This window comes from Phocoena sinus, chromosome 5, assembly GCF_008692025.1.
Source record: "Phocoena sinus isolate mPhoSin1 chromosome 5, mPhoSin1.pri, whole genome shotgun sequence".
NCBI classification, from domain to species: domain Eukaryota; kingdom Metazoa; phylum Chordata; class Mammalia; order Artiodactyla; family Phocoenidae; genus Phocoena; species Phocoena sinus.
In genome coordinates this window covers 117,417,584-117,439,415 of record NC_045767.1, presented here as the reverse complement: position 1 = coordinate 117,439,415, position 21,832 = coordinate 117,417,584, and the positions used below count along the sequence as shown (strand labels likewise).

The following is a 21,832-nucleotide window of genomic DNA, read 5'->3' as shown; positions in this document are numbered from 1 at the left end:
TTTTTGATCTTATATAATTTAAAAAATTTTCCAGAGTAGTTCTCCTTCTCCACTTTATGCCAAACAGGGTAGGATTCCAGATGACCTAAGCTTTTACTAAAACAGGTTTTGAAATGGGTTGTTCCAGGGAATATTTACATTTAATACTTCATGACCATATTAAGATCAAATCACATTGAGATAAAAGTGCTGTATTTCCTTCATTCGTAAATGTCATGTGCAGCAGGTGGCATGCTATGGCCATATTCTCCTTCAGGAATGATGAATTTGCTACCCCGACGGCTTGGAGTGCTACTTGCTAGGGTCTTCATCTGACAGTCCTCTCTGGGAGAACCTCTCCTTGTCCAAGGTCACACCCACCCCCAGGGCACTGTGCATCCAGATTTCTTTGCAGGGAGCGGAGCGTTACCAAGGCCCTCTTTTCTCCAACTTGGACAACAACAAGGGCCATCCCAGCTTCAGAGCTCCACAGAGCCCCGAGAGTGACTGCATAATGAATGGCCTTACTTCTCCTTCCTTCCCCCAAAGGGAGTGACCTTGAAGACACTTCCCAATATACCTCCTGCGCATAAATCTGTCTCAGGGTCTCCTTCCCAGAGAACTTACCTCGAAACACCATCATTTTCTTTAAGAAGCACAATCTTTTTACTAATAGCTTTTCCGGAGATGAGGATAGAGATCATTTATAAGATGCGACCCTATTTCAGAAATGTGCAGATTGCAAAAATGTGTTTTGTACATTCAAGGAAATTGTGCTGAGTCCACGAGGGGGCTGTAATTGCTTGCTGTATGACCATGTTAGCTGTGACCAATAACCCCAAGCAATTAGAAGACTTTCACCGAAGCCATTATCTGAAGAAAGGTTAAAGACTGTTGTTCTTCCCTTTTCTCACTGCGGTTTTCTCTTTACATGCTCTCCTAGCTTGATGTTGTCTGAACTTACGGTTTTAAGCCCATACATTATATCTTCAGCGATGCCATGTCTTGAGCTTCCAATTTGCATATTTATCTGTCAGTTTTCTTTGATATCCCACCAGCCTCCCAAACTTAACATGTCAAACACTGGGTGAGTCATCTTCCCCACAGATCAGCCCTGTCTTGTGTCCGGGCTCAATTAGTGGCCCCACTACCCTGTTATTCGAAACCCCAAACCTGTGAGTCATTCTAGACTCTTCCCCCCCTTCACCCCGCCCCACTCTACATACCCAGACAGCCAACAAGACCTGCCAATTTTGCTGGAAAATATTACTCCAATAACTAATACTATTACTACTTATCAATTCCTGTTACTACTTCTTCAGTGTAGAGCCTTATGTGAACTATGTACTATAATAATGTTTGATTTGTTTTCCTACCTTCAGTCTTGCTTCCTTTATATATATTCTCTGCAGGGTGATCAAGATGATCTAAATCAAATGCAAATTTGATTGTGCATTGCACTTGTGAGGACAGTGAACAGCAAATTCTCCTGTCAGGCAAGGCTCTCCATGACAACCCATTCATCATTGACCATACTACTTTCACTCCCTTTCTCCAACTTGATGGGCTGATAAAATTGAAGTGCCTGGAGTCTACCTGAATGCTTCATAGTGTTTCATGCCTCCGTACCTTCGCCCATTATTTTCCCTCTGCCTGGAAAGCCCTTTTCTCCTTTCTTAGATTGGCTAACTTTAATTATCCTCTAAGGTAATCAATTTTTGTCTACCTCTTCTCTAGGATGCTTTCTCTACCTACAAATCTGTGGTACCCAAACTGGTTTAGCATTTACAGTATTATAATGAGAGTATGTGTGCGTTTCTATAATTTCTTCTAGGACAGGGACTGCTTATTCACCTTTGTAACTCTAGTGCCAGGCACACAGGGGATGCTCAATACATGTCTGGTGAACAGAGCTGGATAGTGAAGACAATAGGTCTCTGGTTCCCTTTGCATTTACTTACTTATTGCTCATTTGGTATATTATCAACATTCCCATAATTATTTCTAGGATCTCTATCTTGAAATTCAGCTCTCTTCTCAACATCTTGATAAAATTGAATATCTAATAATCATAAAATTTAATCTTTTCAAAACTGAACTCCTGACTTTTTCCTCAGACCATCTCCTCTCCCAGTCTCCCTCATTTTAATAAACAGTAACCCGGCTCTCCCCATTTCGGGCCAGAACCTTCAACGTCATCCTTGACACTTCTCTTTCTTTCATACCTAGCATCCAATTCATCAGAAAATCCTGTATCTTCAAAACATACACTTTTCTCCATCTCCATTACCATTATTCTGGATTATTGTAGCAACTTCCCACTCATTTCCCTACACCCACACTTGCCCATGCAGTCTTTCTCAACATGGTAACCAGAGTGTGGCTTTAAAAATTGAAGCCATGGGACTTCCCTGGTGGTCCAGTGGTTAAGACTCCAAGCTTCCATTGCAGGGGGCACGGGTTCAATCCCTGGTTGGGGAACTAAGATCCCACACACAAAAAATATATTGAAGTCAGTTTACACACTATCTGTGCTTAACATGCTCCAGATGGGTTTTCCAGTGAAAGCCTAAGTCCTTACCTGATGGCATACCTCCTGCCACTGTCCCCTATTCTCCTCTCACCTCACCTCCCGAATTTCTGGCTGAATTAGAGCCTCCTTGCTGTTCCCAGCATGCTTCTCCCACAAGGTCTTTGTATTCCTTGTTGCCTCTCCCTGGAAGACTGTTTCCTCACCATTTTCTTATTCTCTTCCTTTAGGTCTCTGCTTCCATTTATTTATTTATTTATTTATTTTAACATGTTTATTGGAGTATAATTGCTTTACAATGGTGTGTTAGTTTCTGCTTTATAACAAAGTGAATCAGTTATACATATACATATATCCCCATATCTCTGCTTCCATTTAATGTCCCCTTATTGGTGAGGTCTTTCTTGCCCATCCTTTGTACAAAAGAGGTTAACTTCACAAGTGCTATGTTTATTGTTCTCCACGGTAATTGAGTTCACTAACAGTCATGCTTTTTATCATTGCTCCTTTACTTGTTTCCTAACTTCCTGTTTTGTTTTGTTTTGTTTTCACTGCTGTGTCCTTAGAAGAATGACTGACACATAGTAAGGGCTCAATAAATATTTGATGAATTAGTGAATGAAAGAAGCAGGACTAAACTCCAGTCATGTTCCTTCTTATCACGTGTAACATTGGGCAAATTACTTAACTTCTCTGAGTTTTACTCTGTCTTCATTTGTGAAATGAGGCTGATAATAATGACAACTGCCATATTTTTCTCAAGGATTGTTGATGGGATGCCCATGTAATATTAAAAGATGATGTTGTGAGTCCTTACCATGCCTCGTGCACAATATAAAATTTAATCTTTACCATAATCTTCACAGTAAATCATAGGAGGTATGTTCTATGATCATCTTCATTTTGGTGATTTGGGGGGGAATAGAAGAACTAATGTATATGCATGTTTTGGAATCACCTAGAGAGTAAATGAGTGTCAGGATTAGGACCCGTACAGCGTGACCACATCAGTGCTGACTGGCAGCCCTAAGTGTGCGTCTCCTCGTTCTGTGCCTGTACTTAGTGAAAATGACCCCAGATAGGAATCTTGCACGTTTGTACTAGACACTCTTTATCAGTTGGAGAATGTGTCGATTTTTTGTTTGTTTGTTTTAAGAATTTATGCTGAATTTTGTCAAATATTTTTCCATCTCCAAAGGCAACTGTATGACTTTTCTCTTTTAAGCTGTTAATGTAGTCCATACACTAATAAACTTCCTGATGTTGACCATCTTTTCAAGAATAAACCTGCTTATTTAATTTTATTCTGTTAACACTCTGCTTGGTGAATTTTGTTAATATTTTATTTTGGTTTTTAGCGTCTATGTTCATATAAGAGATGGCTATATAATTTTCTTTCCTGGGATATCATTACATAGTTTTGATATCAGATTTTGGTGCCCATGAATTAGAATAATCCTATATTACCTTAAGGATTTGTAAATTCCTTGAATGTTTGGCAAAACCTTCATAAAGAAATCAGACTCTTTTTATTACATATATTTTGACTAATCTTTAAGTTTTCCTTATCTTTGTGAGTCCATTTTTATATTTCTTAGAAAGTCAATGTTCAAATTGATTTGCATGAACATATAATTTATAAAAATTATACTAATAATGGCCTCTTTTGCATTTTAATATATATGTGTATAATTTGACACTTTCTTTCCTTTTTAGTTTTGACCAGATTTGTTATTCAAAGATCCATCTCTTGGTTTTACTAACTACCATTTTCTACTTTATTAACTTCTGTTTTTATCTTTAGTAACACTTAACTCTCTTTTTAAAATTATTTTTATGGATTCTTGAGATTAATGCATAATAAAATATTTCAAACTAATTATTTTCTATGAAAGTCTGTACAATTCTCTATGTTATGCTTTTGCCATAATACTTTTTTAATGAAGTGTTATTTTCAAATTGATTTTCTCTTTTATACCAGCATTATTTAAAAGGATAATTTACAAGTGGATAGATTTTTAAATTTTTTCTATTTTTTATTATTGATTTTTAATTCAATATTATTGATATTTAATTCAATATTATCAATTCAATCATCCAGTATTTTTTTTTAAGGTTAATTAATTATTTATTTATTTCATTTATTTTTGGCTGCGTCGGGTCTTAGTTGTGGCACGCGGGATCTTTGTTGAGGCATGTGGGATCTTTCATTGCAGCACGCAGGCTTCTCTCTCGTTGTGGCGTGCATTTTCTCTCTCTGGCTGTGGCACGCAGGCTCCAGGGTGCGTGGGCTCTGTAGTTGTGGCATGCGGGTTCCAGAGCCCATGGGCTCTGTCGTTTGCGGTACGCAGGCTCTAGTTGAGGCGCACAAGCTCAGTAGTTGTGGCGCACGGGCTTAGTTGCCCCATGTCATGTGGGATCTTACTTTCCCAACCAGGGATAGAACCCACGTCCCCTGAATTGTAAGGCGGATTCTTTACCACTGGACCGCCAGGGAAGTCCCAATCATCCAATATTATTGATATTATTGATTTGTGATTACAAAATGTGGCAGGTGTGATTTCAGAGTTTTGTAATTTTTTTGAGATGTTACTTTAGATTTAGCACATAACATTTTAGGTCTATGTCGTAAACAACCTTTGATGAATGTTTTATGTGTTTATTTTCTATGTGCTATTTCTGTAAGGTAAGATGTTTTCATCTAACTATAGTTAACCTAATATACATATATACTACATAAAACATTGCTCATTGTGTTTTAAAATTTACCATAGGCAGTGGTGTGCTGGAGACAGTTCTAATTGTCTTGTGAGAGCCAGTGGTTAAATATGCAGGAATTTTGTGAACCAGTTGTTAAAACACTGTGGCTTGAAATCCGTAGGGTGGGGTGTTACACAACCGAAATTGGCAAATGCTACAAGGCAGTGTTGTTGTTAATGTTGTTCTTGTTTTCTGAGAGCCAGCTGACTTGCATACACAGACCATAGCCCTACTCATTTTTGTTTATGTTTAAATTTCTGAACAGTGTTTAATATTTTTTAATAACTCCTTGTTTTTCTATTAGATTTTCCTCTGTATAATTTGAAGCTATATTATTAGAAGCATAAAGGTTCATGGTTGCTATATCCTTTGGTAGGTTGTAACGTTTATCCATGTGCATTATTGCTTAGAATTCTCATTGAACTTCTCTCTTGAATTCTAATTTTCTGGTATTATTATTTATTACTATACTCATATTTGCTTAGCATATCTTTGTTTGTACTTTTTGTTTTCAAGCTTTTGGTAGCATTTTATTTTTGCTCCATTTCTTATAAATAGCATATTTAAAATTTTATCCATCTTTCTGTCTCTATGTTTTTAAACCCAATGTAAGTGTCTTTTAGTAAGCAAATGTAGTTTTTATCACATCTTTTCATGTGTGGGTGACTGTACTTGTATGTTTAGGTTTACTTCTGCTCCATTACTTTTTATATATGAACTTTTTACTGTGATTTCTTCGTTTAATTTTCTCCTTTTATGCCTACCACTGCCTTCTGTTAGATTGCTTAAGTTTTCTTTGCCTTATTTTATTTTATTTTTTGGCTTAAAATTATGATATATCTAGGGTTATTTTTTCCTGTATTGATCTTTTCTCTTGATTTTTGCAATTAATTATCATGAATGTGTTGCATGTTCACCAAATAAAATAATAATCTTTATTATTTACTTCCTTTTCTTCTTTTCTCACAATATTTACCACATGGAGCTTATCTGTGATTTTCCTTCCACATTGCCATTTGGAAAAGTACATATTAGGTCAGGAGTTGCCTGGTGTTGAGGCTGGGAATGGAGTGACTGTAAAGGTGCATGAGAGAAATTTTTGTGATTATAGATTTGTTTTCTGTCATTGTTGTAGGGATGATTTCATGGGTGTATACAGTTGTCAAAACCTGCATATCATATACCTAAAATGGATGTACTTTGTTACCTTGAAGTTATACCTCAATAAAATTGATTTTAACAGCATAGTGGAGAATGTGGAGAATGTCAGAAATAACCAGAAATCATTAGCAAGATGTCGAGAAGGGCCATTAAAGGCTGCATCTCAAAAAATTATAATGGCACATTTTTTTTCAGCAATACTTTGTAGCTTGGAATTTGAAATTGGCCAACTAAAAGTAGCAGAAAGATGAAATGTGGAGGAAACGTAGGTGCTATTTAGGATGGTATTACAGTGGCCAACTGGGACACCTGCAGGACAGGGAGGCAGGTGCAGCTAAGAGGCTGATAGTGTGAGAATGAGGGCAATGTAGTTGTAAACAAATGAAAAAATCCAACAAACATGTAATACATGCTTGTTTTGTACCTAGTATGCTTTTATATTTTGGAGGTACAGTAATGAACAAGATAAAGAAGGTTTCTAACCACAATAATCTCACAGTTTTGCAAAATAAATGAATGAATCAGATTAAAAAGATGGACTTTTAAGAAATGTTGCCATTCGTTATTTATACCCAAGTATAAATATTATATGTTTTATTCTCCATAATTTCTTATATCCACATCTTTCTTTTTCTTGGATAACTTTTTTATTTTCCTGGAATGCATTTTCACATCATTATATCACAGACATTCTATGGATCTTAAATTTTCTAAGGTCTGGTATGAAAGGTATTTTTTAAATACTAAGAAACATCTTACTTAATCATTTATTTTTGTTGTTTCTATAAACTGTTGAGATTTATAGGTCCTAATAACATGTTGTTTGGTCTTATGAGAGAATGAAATACCAACATCAAATCATATTTTTATATGAAGTAGTTTTTAAAAATCTCAGTAGTAACCCATGGTAACATAGTTCGTATTGGATTTTTTTAGCCTTAATATTGAACACAGATTGTGTTTAATGAAATTTCTTATTTGGAAATTTCTTATGGGTGTCAATTGAAAACAGTTTGAAAGCAACTAGTGAAAGAATGCCAGTACATTTAATGACAGGACAATTTAAGACATTAAAGATATCACTTTCTCAACTATACTCAAATTGGGACTGATTACTAAATGTTAGAGAATTAACGTTGAACACTAAGAGATCAGTACAAAGTGTGATATTATTCCCAAGGCCTGAGGGCCTCATTAAAACAAAACAAAACAAACGTGTATTGGTGTAAATCTGTCAAGAGAGGGGAATATATCACAGTCTGTTAGAAGGAACCAAATGTAGGATTTTAGCCTGGAGAGACGTTACCTCCTCAGTCTCTAAAACAATGCTCTCTGTCTGATTTAGAGCACAATTCTTTTTTTTTTTTTTCCTGTACGCGGGCCTCTCACTGCCGTGGCCTCTCCCGTTGCGGAGCACAGGCTCTGGACGTGCAGGCTCAGCGGCCATGGCTCACGGGCCCAGCCGCTCCGCAGCATGTGGGATCCTCCGGGACCGGGGCACAAACCCGCGTCCCCTGCATTGGCAGATGGACTCCCAACCACTGTGCCACCAGGGAAGCCCCCTAGAGCACAATTCTTATCGTTAAAAATGTCTGAACATATCACCCCATTATATGTCTATGCATGTACTTCTACACTAATGTCTTCTGTACACCGTAAAACCTACCAAACAAATGAAAAATCGATATAGATATAACTCGATGTTCTGATGTTCTTCCCCACGGTCTAGTGGGGTGTCTGGCATGTTCCCAAGGGTGTACCCCTCACATGGAAACCACAGTCCAGACAAGGAGGCACTGAGTGTGGCCAATCGTTTAATCAATTATCTACTTAATAAAACTCAGGACACTAAACCTCTATTAAGCTTCCTGGTTGGTAACCATATACCGATGTGCCAGGAGGGTAGTGCACCTTAATTCTACAAGGCTCCGCGATCGGAACCTTAGGTGTCAGAGGCTGGCTTATGGGTCAAATCCACCAACGGTCTATTTTGATAAGTAAAGTTCTATTGGAATATAGCCATACCCATCCATTCATACCTTGTCTATGGCTGTTTTCACATTATAATCGCAGAGTTAAGTAGTTGTAACAGAGACTACAAGATTTACAAAGCCTGACATTTACTATCTGGCCCCTTATGGAGAATGTTTACCAATTCCTGCTTTATACAATGGTGACAGTTTTGTCCATGTTACCTACCACTACTTTCACACTGTTATCAAATGACTCTTTTCTCTAAATATACACAACCCTTGTTTGTATATGTTCTTGTTCAGGCTCTTTCCTCCATCTAGAACGTTGTTTCTTTCCTTTTACTCATATCTAAAATCTATCCATTCTTCAAGGTATGATTCCAATAACACTTCCTTTATGAAGCCCTATAATTAAAAAAAGAAACCTCTGTTACCTAGACATATCTCCCTTACACTCCCTTACATATACTCTAAAATCCCTTGCCTTTCTCTTGGTTGTACTTGCTTGGCATACACAACTGTTATTAAATCCAGTTCTCTACCTGTCCCAGGCCTAGCTATTCTTTGTATGTAGTAATGTGGCTGTAGAAAACACACACAAGCGTACTGACTAATTTTACTTTCTGACCATTCATGACCAATAGGCTAGGCTCTTATAAAATACTTAACAGCCAGTCCATATGTCCTACCAACCTCCCAGAATCCTTCTCACTGGAATCCATCTGGCTGAGAAATGCACACTACCAGGAAGGACCCTGAGTCAGAATGATTGGCCAGAGACAACCTGGAAACTAATTCCATCACCATAAAACCCGAGACTGCAAGCCATGTGGCAGAGAAGTTCTCTTAGGTTCCCTTACCCTGCTGCTCTCCGCCCGGGTGCCCCTTCCCACTAAAGTCTCTTACTTTGTCAGCATGTGTGTCTCCTCGCACAATTCATTTCCGAGTGTTAGAAAAGAGTCCACTCTCGGGCCTTGGAAGGGGTCCCCCTTCCTGCAACAAATTCACTGTCCTCCATACCTTGATAGCTGTTTCATATATTCTCCTGTCCTCAACCCACAACACCTCCCCAGTCTCACTCTCTGCTGATGACTTTTTGTCCTAATTGAGAAAATCAAAGCAATGTTGAGAACCTTCACCATCACATCTACCTCCCGCTCAGCCCATACATCTCAGCCTTCCTTACACTCAGCCTTCCTTGCTGAGATAATAGATGACGATTTTTCACCTCCCTTGTGTACGAAATACTCTTTTGGTGTTCTGAGCACTCAATTTCAATGTGAGGAGGGTGGATTTGCCCTACTACCAACAAGCAGTTCTCAGATACTAGCAGGGTGTCCAAGAATTCAACCCAGTTCAGACACTTTTTCCCCAGATAAAGAGTCAGATTCCACAGGTTGAGGGCTCAGTCCTCCAGACTGCCCTCCCACCCCACCAGCCTCCCACCACCTGCCTTCAGTTGCCTATGGAAAGTCCAGGTTGTTATCTATGCTTCTGACCAACCGGGTATAAATCAGACCTTCCCAAGACCCTCAGTTTACTGGTTTATTATTAAAGGATATAACTCAGGAATAGGCAGATGGAAGAGCTGCATAGGGCAAGGTATGGGGGAAGGGCACCATGAGCTCCATGCCTTCTCCAAGTGTGCCACTCTCCCAACACCTCCACGTGGTCCCCAAACCCGGAAACTCTCTGAATCCTGAACTTTTGGTTTTTATGGAGGCTTCATTACATAGGCATGATTGATTAAATCATTGATCATTGGTGATTGAACTCAATCTCCAGTTCCTCTCTCCGCTCCCAAGGTGGGGGACAGAAATAGGACTGAAAGTTCCAACCCTCTAATCACACAGTTGGTTTTCCCAACAACCAGCCCACATCCTTGGGTGGAGTCCAAAAGTTACCTTATTATCATAATAAAAGACTTTCATCACTCTCAAAGACTCTTTTTTTTTTTTTTTGGCGGTACGCGGGCCTCTCACTGTTGTGGCCTCTCCCGTTGCGGAGCGCAGACCCCGGACACGCAGGCTCAGCGGCCATGGCTCGCGGGCCCAGCCGCTCCGCAGCATGTGGGATCTTCCCGGACCGGGGCACGAACTCGTGTCCCCTGCATCGGCAGGTGGACTCTCAACCACTGTGCCACCAGGGAAGCCCCAACTCTCAAAGACTCTTGATCACTCATGTCACTAGGAAATTCCTAGGGTTTTAGGAGCTATGGGCCAGAAATGAGGACGAAGACCAAATATATATTTTATTATAAATCACAATATCACAGGTATCATCCTCAGCTTGCCTATTCAAGAGCATCACTCTGGCAATCGTTCTTCTCTCTTACATCTTCAGTTTTTCCCTCAGCATACAAATGTGCTGTTATTTCCCTCACTTTCTACCATCTATTATCACCTTTTGGAGTGGTATTCTTCGAAACATTGTCCGGCACTAGCAATTTACAATCCTTTCCTCTCACGTTCTCTGCTACCCATTTCAGGTAGGCTTCTGCCTCTATTACCGCCCTCTAAGTGATCTTTTCAGAGTCATCACCTCCACGTTGCTAAGCCCACTGGTCAGCGTTCAGTCTGTGTCTTCCCTGACCCATCAGCGCATCTGACATGATCATCATTTCCTTTCCCTGGATATACTTTTCTCGCTTGATTTCTAGAACATCACACTCTCTTCATTTCTCCTTTTCTCACTTGTCTGTTTTTCTTTATGACTCTTTATTTTTTTTCTCCCTGACTAATTACCCTGGCTCAGTCTTTGGTCCTTTTTTTAGCCTTTTCTCTAACTTTCTCTTGGTCATCCCAACCAGTGTCATGAATTCCGTACCTATTTCAGGCCCAGCCACTTTCCTGAACTCAAGATTTACGTCTCCTACTGCCTATTTGACATTTCCGTGTGTGTATCTAGTGGACCTCTCAAGCTCAACATATCCAACACTAAAACTCTTGATCGGCCCCCTCCCTTCAAAATATCTGCTCCACTCATAGCCTGCCCTGTTTCAGTTGATGGCAGCTCCATTTCTCAGGTGCTCAGGGTAAAAGACTTGAGTAATTCTTTCTCGTTCCGCTCACAACCAGTCTGTCAGGAAATCCTTTTGGTTCTGTCATAAAAGTGTTTCCGGATTCTAACCATATGACCCTCTCCACTGCCACCCGCCTTGTTCAACATCACCATCTCTCACTTAAATTCTTAGAGCTGCATGATTCCCTGCTTCCATACTTGCCCACGCCCACATCCTATCCTTACACAGGAGCCAAGAAGGATTCTTACAAAGGTCACTCAGATGACATCAATTATCTGCTCAAAATGCTGCAGTGGTTTCTCACTTCAGATTCTTAACAGTGCCTGCAAGGGCCTGACCTTATCCCCATTTCCCCCTACCTTTCTGACCTCACCTCAGACTGCTGTCTGCCTCGCTCACTCCACTGGTGTCTTTTCTGATCCTCAGACTCATAGGTGTGCAGCTGCCTTTGGGGCTTTGCTCCAGCTGTATCCTCTGCTTCGAATGTTCTTCGTTCAGATGTCCTTGAAGCTCGTGCCCTCTCTGCTTTTAAGTCTTGGATCTAATTTCATCTTCCCTGAACCCTGCCCTGACTACCCTTCTTAAAGTTGCAAGCTCATCCTTTTTACTTTATTCTGTTTGCTTTTTCCTATATCATTTAAACCACTTTCTAATGAAGTATATAATCAATTTATTTATGTATACTATTATATGGTCTGTCTTTCTCCCGGAAACCAAGGTTCTTTGTCTCCTACATTCACTGATGTACTCCAAGGTCATACAGAAATGCTTAGCACATAGTGAGTACTCAATAAATATATTGGATCAAGGACAGCCATGCTATCTTACATTCTTTATATTCCACATAAGCAATCAACCTTGACTTGCCCTCAATTTTAGTTTTTTTGAGTGATTAGATACATATGTTTACCAAATAAACCAATACTTATATCTCTTCTTTCCTTGCTAAGTCTATTTAAGTTTATTTTAAATGTGTGACTAGGCAAGTAAATAATTAAACAGAATAAATAAAACAAAACAGTGGTGTGCTAGATTGTATTTCCTCACTGGGAAAAACTCTACTATTGGTATAGAATATAACATTTACCTTTATTTTCACAAGTCATTCCAGAATTAAAGCTGCCACCCCACTGTGTGGATTATCCTCTCTTCATGGTGTCTTACTCCTGGGCAGTGACATCAGGCTAAGATAACAGTACTGCCACAAGATCAGTGGGTACCCTGCAGTGAGACCCAGTCACAGGAGTCAAAAAAGTCCTGCTTAAGCTCTGAGAGCTCCTTGAGGGTAGGGTTGGGATTTGGTCTTTTTTATTCCTGGATCTAGGTACCAGGTGAATGAAGGACAAAACCAAAGATGCTGATGGTGAGGGCCTTTCATGACCATATGCAAATTGTATGGCAGGGTTAAACACTGCTTCCATAATTCTTCAAAAATATGACATAAAAGGAAGTGGACAATTTATTTCATTCCTACACTTCTCAGAAAGTAATTAACCTGGTTTCAGCCACTTGTCTCTAACAGGTATTTTGTGGGAGTCAAATGAGATGAGGTATGTGAAAGGACTCAAGTTCTGTTTCATGTCAGAACAGTTTGAAACACCTGTTTCTTTTAAATTAAAGTATAGTTAATTTACGACATCATGTTAATTTCTGCTGCACAGCAAAGTAACTCAGTTTTATATATATATACATTCTTTTTTATATTCCTTTCCATTATGGTTTATCTCAGGATATTGAATATAGTTCCCTGTGCTCTACAGTAAGACCTTGTTGTTTATCCATTCTATGTATAATATTTTGCATCTACTAACCCCAAACTCCCACTCCATCCCTCCCCTAGCTGCCCTTCCCCTTGGCAACCACAAGTGAAAGACCTGTTTTTAAACTATCAGAGAGCAGTGGCTTTTTATGATTCACACGGGATGGGTCAGATGTTTCCTATAGTAAGGGGCCTCCACTTCTCAACCATAGAGTTTGTAATATTCTTGCATCTCTCCTCCGCCTGTGCAACCTGGATTTTGAGGCAGAATTCTGATAGCGACACGTATGACATTTACCTGAAGCAAGTCACTTAATGTCTCAGAATCTCAATTTCTTCACTGTAAAATAAGAGTAATATCTCTCACATAAAGATATGGCCAGGATGGAATGTGGTAACGTATGTGAGATGATTTTGTAAAACTAAAAGCACTCGGTAAATAATACTTATTCTAATTAATATTGCCATCATTAATGATATTATATTAAATGTTAACATTGAGTCCTGGTCAAAGAGAAAGTTATAGAGTATTTTACCTTTTCAGGCCTTCTTCACGCACATGGATCACACACACACATTCCTAGTAAAGTTTTTGATCCACAGAACTACATACAGTAAGTGTAGAAGGTTGAAAGCTTCCAAAGCTGTTATGAAAAATCAGTCTTCGCTGTCAGCCCAGAAAACCACGTCAGTTTTTTTGCCAAATAACAATCAAAGCTGTAAAAATTTCCTTTCAGTTAACACTGGTTTCCATTATTGTTATTTGTTAGAAGTCTTTGAGGCCATTTCCTACTAATTCCACCATGCTTGGCATGGAGCATTCTCGCTAAAGCTCTTAGTTGTCCTTGACTAATTGTAGTTGGACAGGGCAGTGAAAGTCTCATTGATAAGATTTTAACATCCTGCGCGTGTGGAGACTCACTGATGTAAAAGCCCAGGATTGAAATCCTCATTGTTTACACAAGCAGCTTCATGAGGCCTGTTATCAATTATATCACCCTTTGTACTGCTTGGTCCCAAGTCAGTAAATCTTGTTTTTTGAACAATGTGGAGTGGGGGGATCCTGCAACTAAAAAGGAGGTAGGGAATTTAAGAGACTTTGGGTGAAATTACAAAGATAATTTTAAAGTTTAGCAAAAAATTTGGAGTACTGAGATACCATAGACAAAGAGAATGATTATGACGGTAACAAAGAGAGGTTGCTTTAATTAAACTGATTAATGGATGGTTTAGATTGTATGTAACAGGAGGATTAGACTTAAGATTTAGTTGTGGAAAAAAGGGCATTTTTATTGGATATATTCTTACAGTATCTTTAATACCTAGTTAAATCCTAGTTTTTCTTTTAAAGAGTTATACATCATATATTATAATCATTTTATATTTAAAAACATCTGAAAAATAAAATAATTTTAGTCTACAGAACTTAATTTTTCAGTGAAAGTTTATGTCAAGAGATGTGGTGGATTTTGATTTTTGAAGGGGAGGTCAACAAATACATACTATTTTAGAAGGATGGCAAAAATAATTGTTTATATTTTATATATTTTGGTTTAAATTTTTTCTTTAATAAAATGGAATTGAATATGGGAATGTGTATTCTTCACATTCTTTGCCACTTTGAATTAAAGAAAACAAATTTTGTTACTTATGAAATTCTCAAATGATGTTTCAATTAACGGTGATCTAAAGACTGAAGACGTCTATTCCACGTCTGTAGAAGTAGCTGGTTCTGTTATAAATTACATTAACAGTCAGTAGCTTATATACATAAGATATTTGGCTGCTTCTGCTTTTCATTAATATGGTTTTGGAATTTCACCAATTCAGGGACATAATATAGCGGAAAGGCCTTGGGCTCTGTAATCAGACAGACCTGGTCTCAAATCCCGGCAGTCTTGTGCTTGCTGTGGGACCCGGGCAGCTCACTCAAGTGCTGCTAACCCGACACCATAGGATTGTTCTGAGGATTAAATGTGATACACATATCAAGTGACTGATAGAGTGCCCATGGAAAAGTAGGTGCTCCGTAAATATTAATTCTCTTCCGTTCCTTTCCCCCCATTTGTCCACTTGTGTTTTTAATGGATCATCTTTACTCTGGGTTGTGTTGTAGGAAGTATTCTGGATGGATGGCTGCTGGAAACCCAATACCTTAGCCAGCTCTTCTTCAATACTTAAGGATTTACTCTGGCATTGAGTAATGAGAATTTTGGTAAGAAAAATTAGATAAAGATAGTATATGGACTTTTCTTAAAAGGTCACTTGTATCTCAGATACTTCATAATAAGTTATATGGCTCGTCTCTAAATATTTTGGGAAGTCACAGAGGTACGTTCACATATGGATTGTTGTTGTTTTGAAAATAAGTAAAACAGGTTTTTAAAGTCTGTTAACACCCTGATGTGCCCTTCATGTTGTTGTAAATGTATTATTTCGCTTATCTCACCCTGTTTTGTTCTTTAAGTGTCTATGTACTCAGTAAGTTGTATAGTCTTTAACAGGTCTGGGTGTTATTCATCCCTTCAGTGTAGACTACATGAAGCACAGATTCTTAGAGGTTAAGTGGTTAAGTCAGCACTGCTGTCTGAAACTATAAAGGTTTTGACAATGTTAAAGAGGCAGGCAGTGGTATTGAAACTCTGAGAAGTTCTAAGATAAGTGATTTTCCTAAATCACCCAGAAAAATGATTATATATTGACTCTCAGGGTGGTATAGAGTATCTTTGGTTGGTTCCATTTCTATCCAATTTTTCTCCAAATGATATTAATTTTTAATTTCATCATCACATGAAATTAATATATAACTAGTACACCTATATTAGTAATTCATGTTACTAATTTGTGTTGTATGAAATATGTTGGACATATTAGGAAAGAAGGATGAAAAGGAGGTTAAGGATAATAGAAACAAATTAAGCGGTAATATTAGCATATATGTAAATTAGTAAATATGTATATTTTCTTTAAATTATTGTCATTGAAATGCGTCTGGAAAAATATGTATTGAAGAATTTTGCACATAGGAGACAGAGCTGAAGGTAGGGAGGAAAGCAAAAAAAGTAAATTCTAATTTCATTAATTCTGATAAGGAATTCTGAAATCTTGATATATTTACATTTTGGAACCTAAAAATATGATAATTTTAAAATTATTTTAAATCTCATTTTTTTCAATTTTATTAATTTTTTATACAGCAGGTTATTATTAGTTATCCATTTTATACATATTAGTGTATATATGTCAATCCCAATCTCCCAGTTCATCACACCACCACCACCACCCCCCGTCACCTTCCCCCCTTGGTGTCCATACATTTGTTCTCTACATTTGTGTCTCTATTTCTGCCCTGCAAACCGTTCATCTGTACCATTTTTCTAGATTCCACATATATACGTTAATATATGATATTTGCTTTTCTCTTTCTGACTTACTTCACTCTTATGACAGTCTCAAGATCCATCCACGTCTCTACAAATGACCAAATTTTCTTCCTTTTTAACTAAAAAATTTTTAACTAAAAAATTTTAACTAAAAAATTTAACCACTTTGTCTATGATTATATTTTTCAGAAACCATATTTGAGAAGTACTTCCATCCAGTGCTACTTGTGTTTACTTCTGAACAGTCATTTTTTAACTGAGGCTGGCATTCATGTCTTCATTTTGGGGTAATTTTATCTTTCAGCATAAAATCATCATGTTAATAACCATGATCATTGTTCTTCAGTATCTTCTCTATTAAATTGGTTTATGTTCAGTTTGCTGAAATCCTTAGGTACTCAGTATTTGGGGCATGACAGAGGACAGATTATGGGAGATTCAGAGGAGGTTTCGTAAACAGCCTACAGAGCATTTCTATATTCTTGTAATATTCCAAATGAGTATTATATCCTGCAAATAAATTGGACTTCTTGGTATCAAACTAAAATTGGAAGTACACTCTTTATTAATATCCTGTGTGATTTTCACACCAGTAAAAAAAAATTAGATATTGAGGGCTCACCCACATTACTTTTTTATCTGTCCCTGGCACTGACTTCTCCTATCATTTGAGCCTTATGTTAGTTAGCTCAGTTTAAAACATTTCTTTCTTTATTGAGGCCTTTTGTTTTTCTTCCTAATAAACTTTCATATTTTTCCATGCCTATTAACTTTTTTCTTCTCTGTTAGATGCAACTAATACACAGCACTCACCCAACCTATAGTTATGTAATCTCTCAGTTCAGTTTTACTCTATAATGCCTTCCTGCTGTGGGGAACCATAGATTTGTGCAGGTAAATCCTCCTCTCAAAAGAAAAAAAATAGTATTGGCTCTCATCCTTCTGTACAGGATCCATCAAGGAGAGACTATTTTTTCTGAAGCTCTAAGAATTATACTACAGTTACTTGGTCAATGTATGTGTCTTTTGTCCTGATATTAAGTTACTGTTTTACAAACAATAAGTAAGCTATATGATCTAGTTTTATGACTAGATTAGACTCAAGTCCATAACATTTATGGAGAAAGCTGCTACAAGGAGCATGCAAGGGGCATGTTTAACCTATTGTAAAGAATATTTACTGTCAAGATCATTACATGAGAAAGATGATTGCTTATTTTAAGAATTTTACCCATTTATTAGACATAAAAGTCTGATGGGACCTCTACTTAAAGAAAAGTAATAATTCATTCAAAAACATTACTGAGCACTGCCACACATCATGCACTGCTTTTATTTCATTGTGATAAATTGCACCAGGTTATTTATAAGTCATCCCTTCAAATTAGGCTTTTCTTTAATGCAGGTTGGTCATCAGGCTAGCCTAAAGCATCAAGTTGTACTATATGTTCAGTTTTTATATTCATCTACAAGGCTGTCGAATACGCAAAGGCAAGGATGGCACTCATCTTTTCACTTGTTGGATTCAAAAAAGTCTTGATTGCTCTTTTGCCTATAGTATTCATCAAGACAATATTATGTTCATTCAAAATGCTTTGCTGTTTGGTTTTGCTTTCAGTTGTATCGGTGCAGGTCTTCCTAAAACAGAAGCAAACTGGCAGCATGTAATAAGTGATTTGAAAAGAATTGAAGATCTTATTCAAGTGAGTACTCATTTTTCCATAAAATATCTGGTATAATTGCTATGCAGTATGTTATTCCTTGTGTTTTGCTGTCAATCTTAGTGAAATCTCACTTGAAACAAAAATGTTTCTGTAGAATTGGTGAGCCTCATAGCACCTCAAATGAACTCCTTTATTTAGAATTTTCAGACCCTAATTATCTTTAAAACTCAGTTTATGAGTGGCCCAGCATGAAGAGCTCTCCGTCACCACCCGCCAGAGAGACTCCCTTTTCCTACCCAAGAAACCAGGCGGCTTTGGGGCCCTTGTGGGGGGAATGGCCTGACTCGGGGAAGGGCTGTCTATTCCATGGGCTAGAGAATGCTTCTTCCACCTGTAGACACCAGCTGACCTGGCAGAACCTGTAGAGGGGAGAAATATGGGCTGTACTATAGTGTGGGCGATACAACAGGGATCAGTGAGAGTCCCAGGTCAGCAGGTGTACCAAACCTTTCAAATTAGCACCACAAAGGTTCTGAAAACTGAACCATCATTGGAATCACAGCATGCAAACATAGGTCAGAACCTCTATGCTAAGCCTACACAGGGTGGCTGCATGTTAAAACAGAAAATTCAAATTGGACCAGGGTCTCCTGACATAATAGCCCAAATACCAGAATACAATTGAAAAATCACTTTTCATACCAAGAAGCAGGAAAAATCACAACTTGAATGAGAAGAGACTCGGAAACAGACCCTGAAACTGAGATGGATTAGATGTTGGAATTATTTGCCAAGGAATTTAAAACAGGTATCATGAAGACGTGCCAGCAAGCAATTACGAATATCCTTGAAACAACTGAAAAAAAAAAAAAACAACCAGAAAGTCTTAGCAAAGAAATACAATATGTAAAATGCACCAAATGGAAATTACAGAACTAAGAAATACAACAAGTGGAATATGAAACGAACTGGAGAGGCTCATTAGCAGAATGAATATGACAGAGGAAAGACAGTCAGCTTGAGGATAGGATAATAGAAACAAAACAGACTGAAAACAAAGCAAATAAAGCCTCAGGGATCTTTGGGACAGTAAAAGATCCAGCATTCCTAGCATTCTCATCCTAGAAGGAGAGGAGAAAAAGAATACAAATAAAAGACAGAGATTGGCCAAATTGATAACAAAAGACAAACCAACTTTATGCTGTCTACGAGGAATTCACTTCAAATATACATGTATATACAAATATATATACATATTATATATGTGTGTATATAATATATACATATAATATGTATATATTATATACACACATATATAATATGTATACATAATATATACACAAATATATACATATATAATATGTATACATAATATATACACAAATATATACATATATAATACGTATATATATAATATATATATATATAATGACATAAGTAGGTTGAAATTAAAAGAAGAGAAACCCATGCTGTAGTGGGTTGAATAATGTCCCTCCAAAATTCATGTCCACCTAGAACCTCAGAATGTATCCTTATTTGGAAATGGGGTCTTTGCAAATATAATTAGTTAAGGTGAGGTTATAGTGGAGTGGGGTGGTCCCAAATCTAATGACTAGTGTCCTTATAAGAAGAGGACAGGATACATAGACACAGGGAAGAAGGCCGTATGAAAACCGAGGCAGCTACAAGCCAAAGGAGATTGGAATGATACAGCTACTAGCCAAGGAAGGCCAAGGATCCCCTGGAGCTGCAAAGGGTTTGGGAGCCATAAGGAAGGACAGTTCTCTAGAGCCTTCAGAGGGAACAGGCCCAGTTGCCTCCTTGGCTCTGAACTGTAAGTGAATGAATTGTTGTTTGAAGACACTTACTTTGTGATACCTTGCTACAGCAGCTCTAGGAAACTGAGGCACATACACATAATAATTCACACAACAATGTTAAAAATCAGAAGTGGCTATATTCATATCAGATACTGTAGACTTCACAGCAAATAAAGTTACTAGAGTCACGAGAGACATTACATCATGGTAAAAGATGAGTCCACCAGGAAAACATAATGATCTTAAATGTGTACCTACCAAACAGCAGAGCCTCAAAATGTAAGAAGCAAAAACTAATAATAGAACCGAAAGGTGAAGCAGACGAATCCATAAATATATTAATAGTTGACTTTAGTACCTCCTCAGTGACAAATAGAACTACTAGACAGAAAATCAGACAGGATATAGAAGAACTGGATGACACAGTCAACCAACAATATCTCATTTCCATAGAAAAACACTTCATCCAAGAACAGTGAATAAACGTTTTTTTCAGGCAACACTCCCCAAGACTGAACATATCCTGGGCCGTAAAACAAACTTTAGCACATTTATCAGAACTGAAATCATGCAGAATATGTTATCCAACCACAGTGCAATCAAGTAGAAGGCAATTACATAAATACAACCGGAAAATCTCCAAACACTTGGAAATTAAATGAGACACTTATAAACATTCCATGGGTCAAAGAGCAGGTCTCAAAGGATATTTAAAAGTATAGAACTGAATGCAGACAAATACGCAACATAGGAAGTTTTGTGGGATTTAGCTAAAGCTTTACTTAGTGGAAAATTGATAAAACTAAATGATTACCTTAGAAAAGAGGAAAGATCTCAGTTTACCAAATCTAAGTTACTGTCTCAAGAAACTGGGAAAAGAGCAAAATAAGCCCAACACATGCAGAAGGAAGGAAGGAATAAAAAAGAAGGAAGGAAGGAAATTGAAATCAGGAAAACAATAGACAAAAATCAACAAAACATAAAGCTCTTTACTTTGGGAAAATAAATCAATAAAGTCGATAAACCTTTAGAAAGCCTGACAAAGATAAAAGAGATGACACATACCATTAGTATCAGGACTGAAATTGGGGTCTTACTACAGAACCTACAACCATTAAAAGGATACGAAAGAAAAACTATGAACAACTTTATTCTCGTAAATTTGATAATTTGGAGGAAATGGACAATTTCCTCAAAAACCACAAACTACCAAAATGTAACAAATGCAAGACCTGTTCAGTATTCGAAAATCAATCAATGTAATCCACTATATGAGTAGACTAAAGTAGGAAATCTCATGATCATATCAATTGATGCAGAAAAGACATTTTAAAACTGCAGCACCTCTTCAATGGTAAACATGACCAACATTTCTCAGCAAACAAGGAATAAAGGAGAAGCTCCTTCAGTTTGTTGCAGAGCATGTACAGAAAACCTAGAGCCGACATTAGACTTAATGGGGACTGACTGCTTTTCCCCTAAAATTGGGAACAAGGCAAGGATGTCTTTTCTTACCACTCTTATTCAACATAGTATTGAAACTTTAGCTCAGTTGGCAAGGCAAGAAAAAAAGACATAAAAGGCTAAGGCAAGAAAAATAAATAATAAGTATGCATATTAGAAAGGAAGAAATCATAGATCACCCTAAGTCTTTTTTGGAGAGAAAGTACCAATAAATGGCTGTATTTTATTTAGGGAATGCAAATTAAAGCCTCAGTGACATGTCACCTATATGAATATTTAAAATAAAAAATATTGATAATACCAAATGCTGGCAAGGA

At 37.5% G+C, this 21,832-nt stretch overlaps 1 protein-coding gene across 7 annotated transcripts in view; it reads left to right on the top strand.

Moving 5' to 3' along the window:
* The window catches only part of IL15 (interleukin 15), a 115,408-nt gene that overhangs the window by 64,399 nt on the left and 29,177 nt on the right, over window positions 1-21,832 (top strand). For 4 of the 7 annotated variants that reach the window (XR_004350155.1, XM_032633703.1, XM_032633699.1 and 1 more), the window contains exons 3-4: window positions 16,757-16,854; window positions 18,186-18,270. Coding sequence is in view for 6 of the 7 variants with exons in the window: in XM_032633703.1 (XP_032489594.1) it covers window positions 16,757-16,854; window positions 18,186-18,270 (183 nt within the window). In the remaining variant the exon portion in view is untranslated. Of the gene's footprint in view, window positions 1-15,300; window positions 15,400-16,756; window positions 16,855-18,185; window positions 18,271-21,832 lie in introns of all 7 variants that reach the window. The other 3 variants (XM_032633700.1, XM_032633701.1, XM_032633702.1) reach the window with 1 other exon arrangement.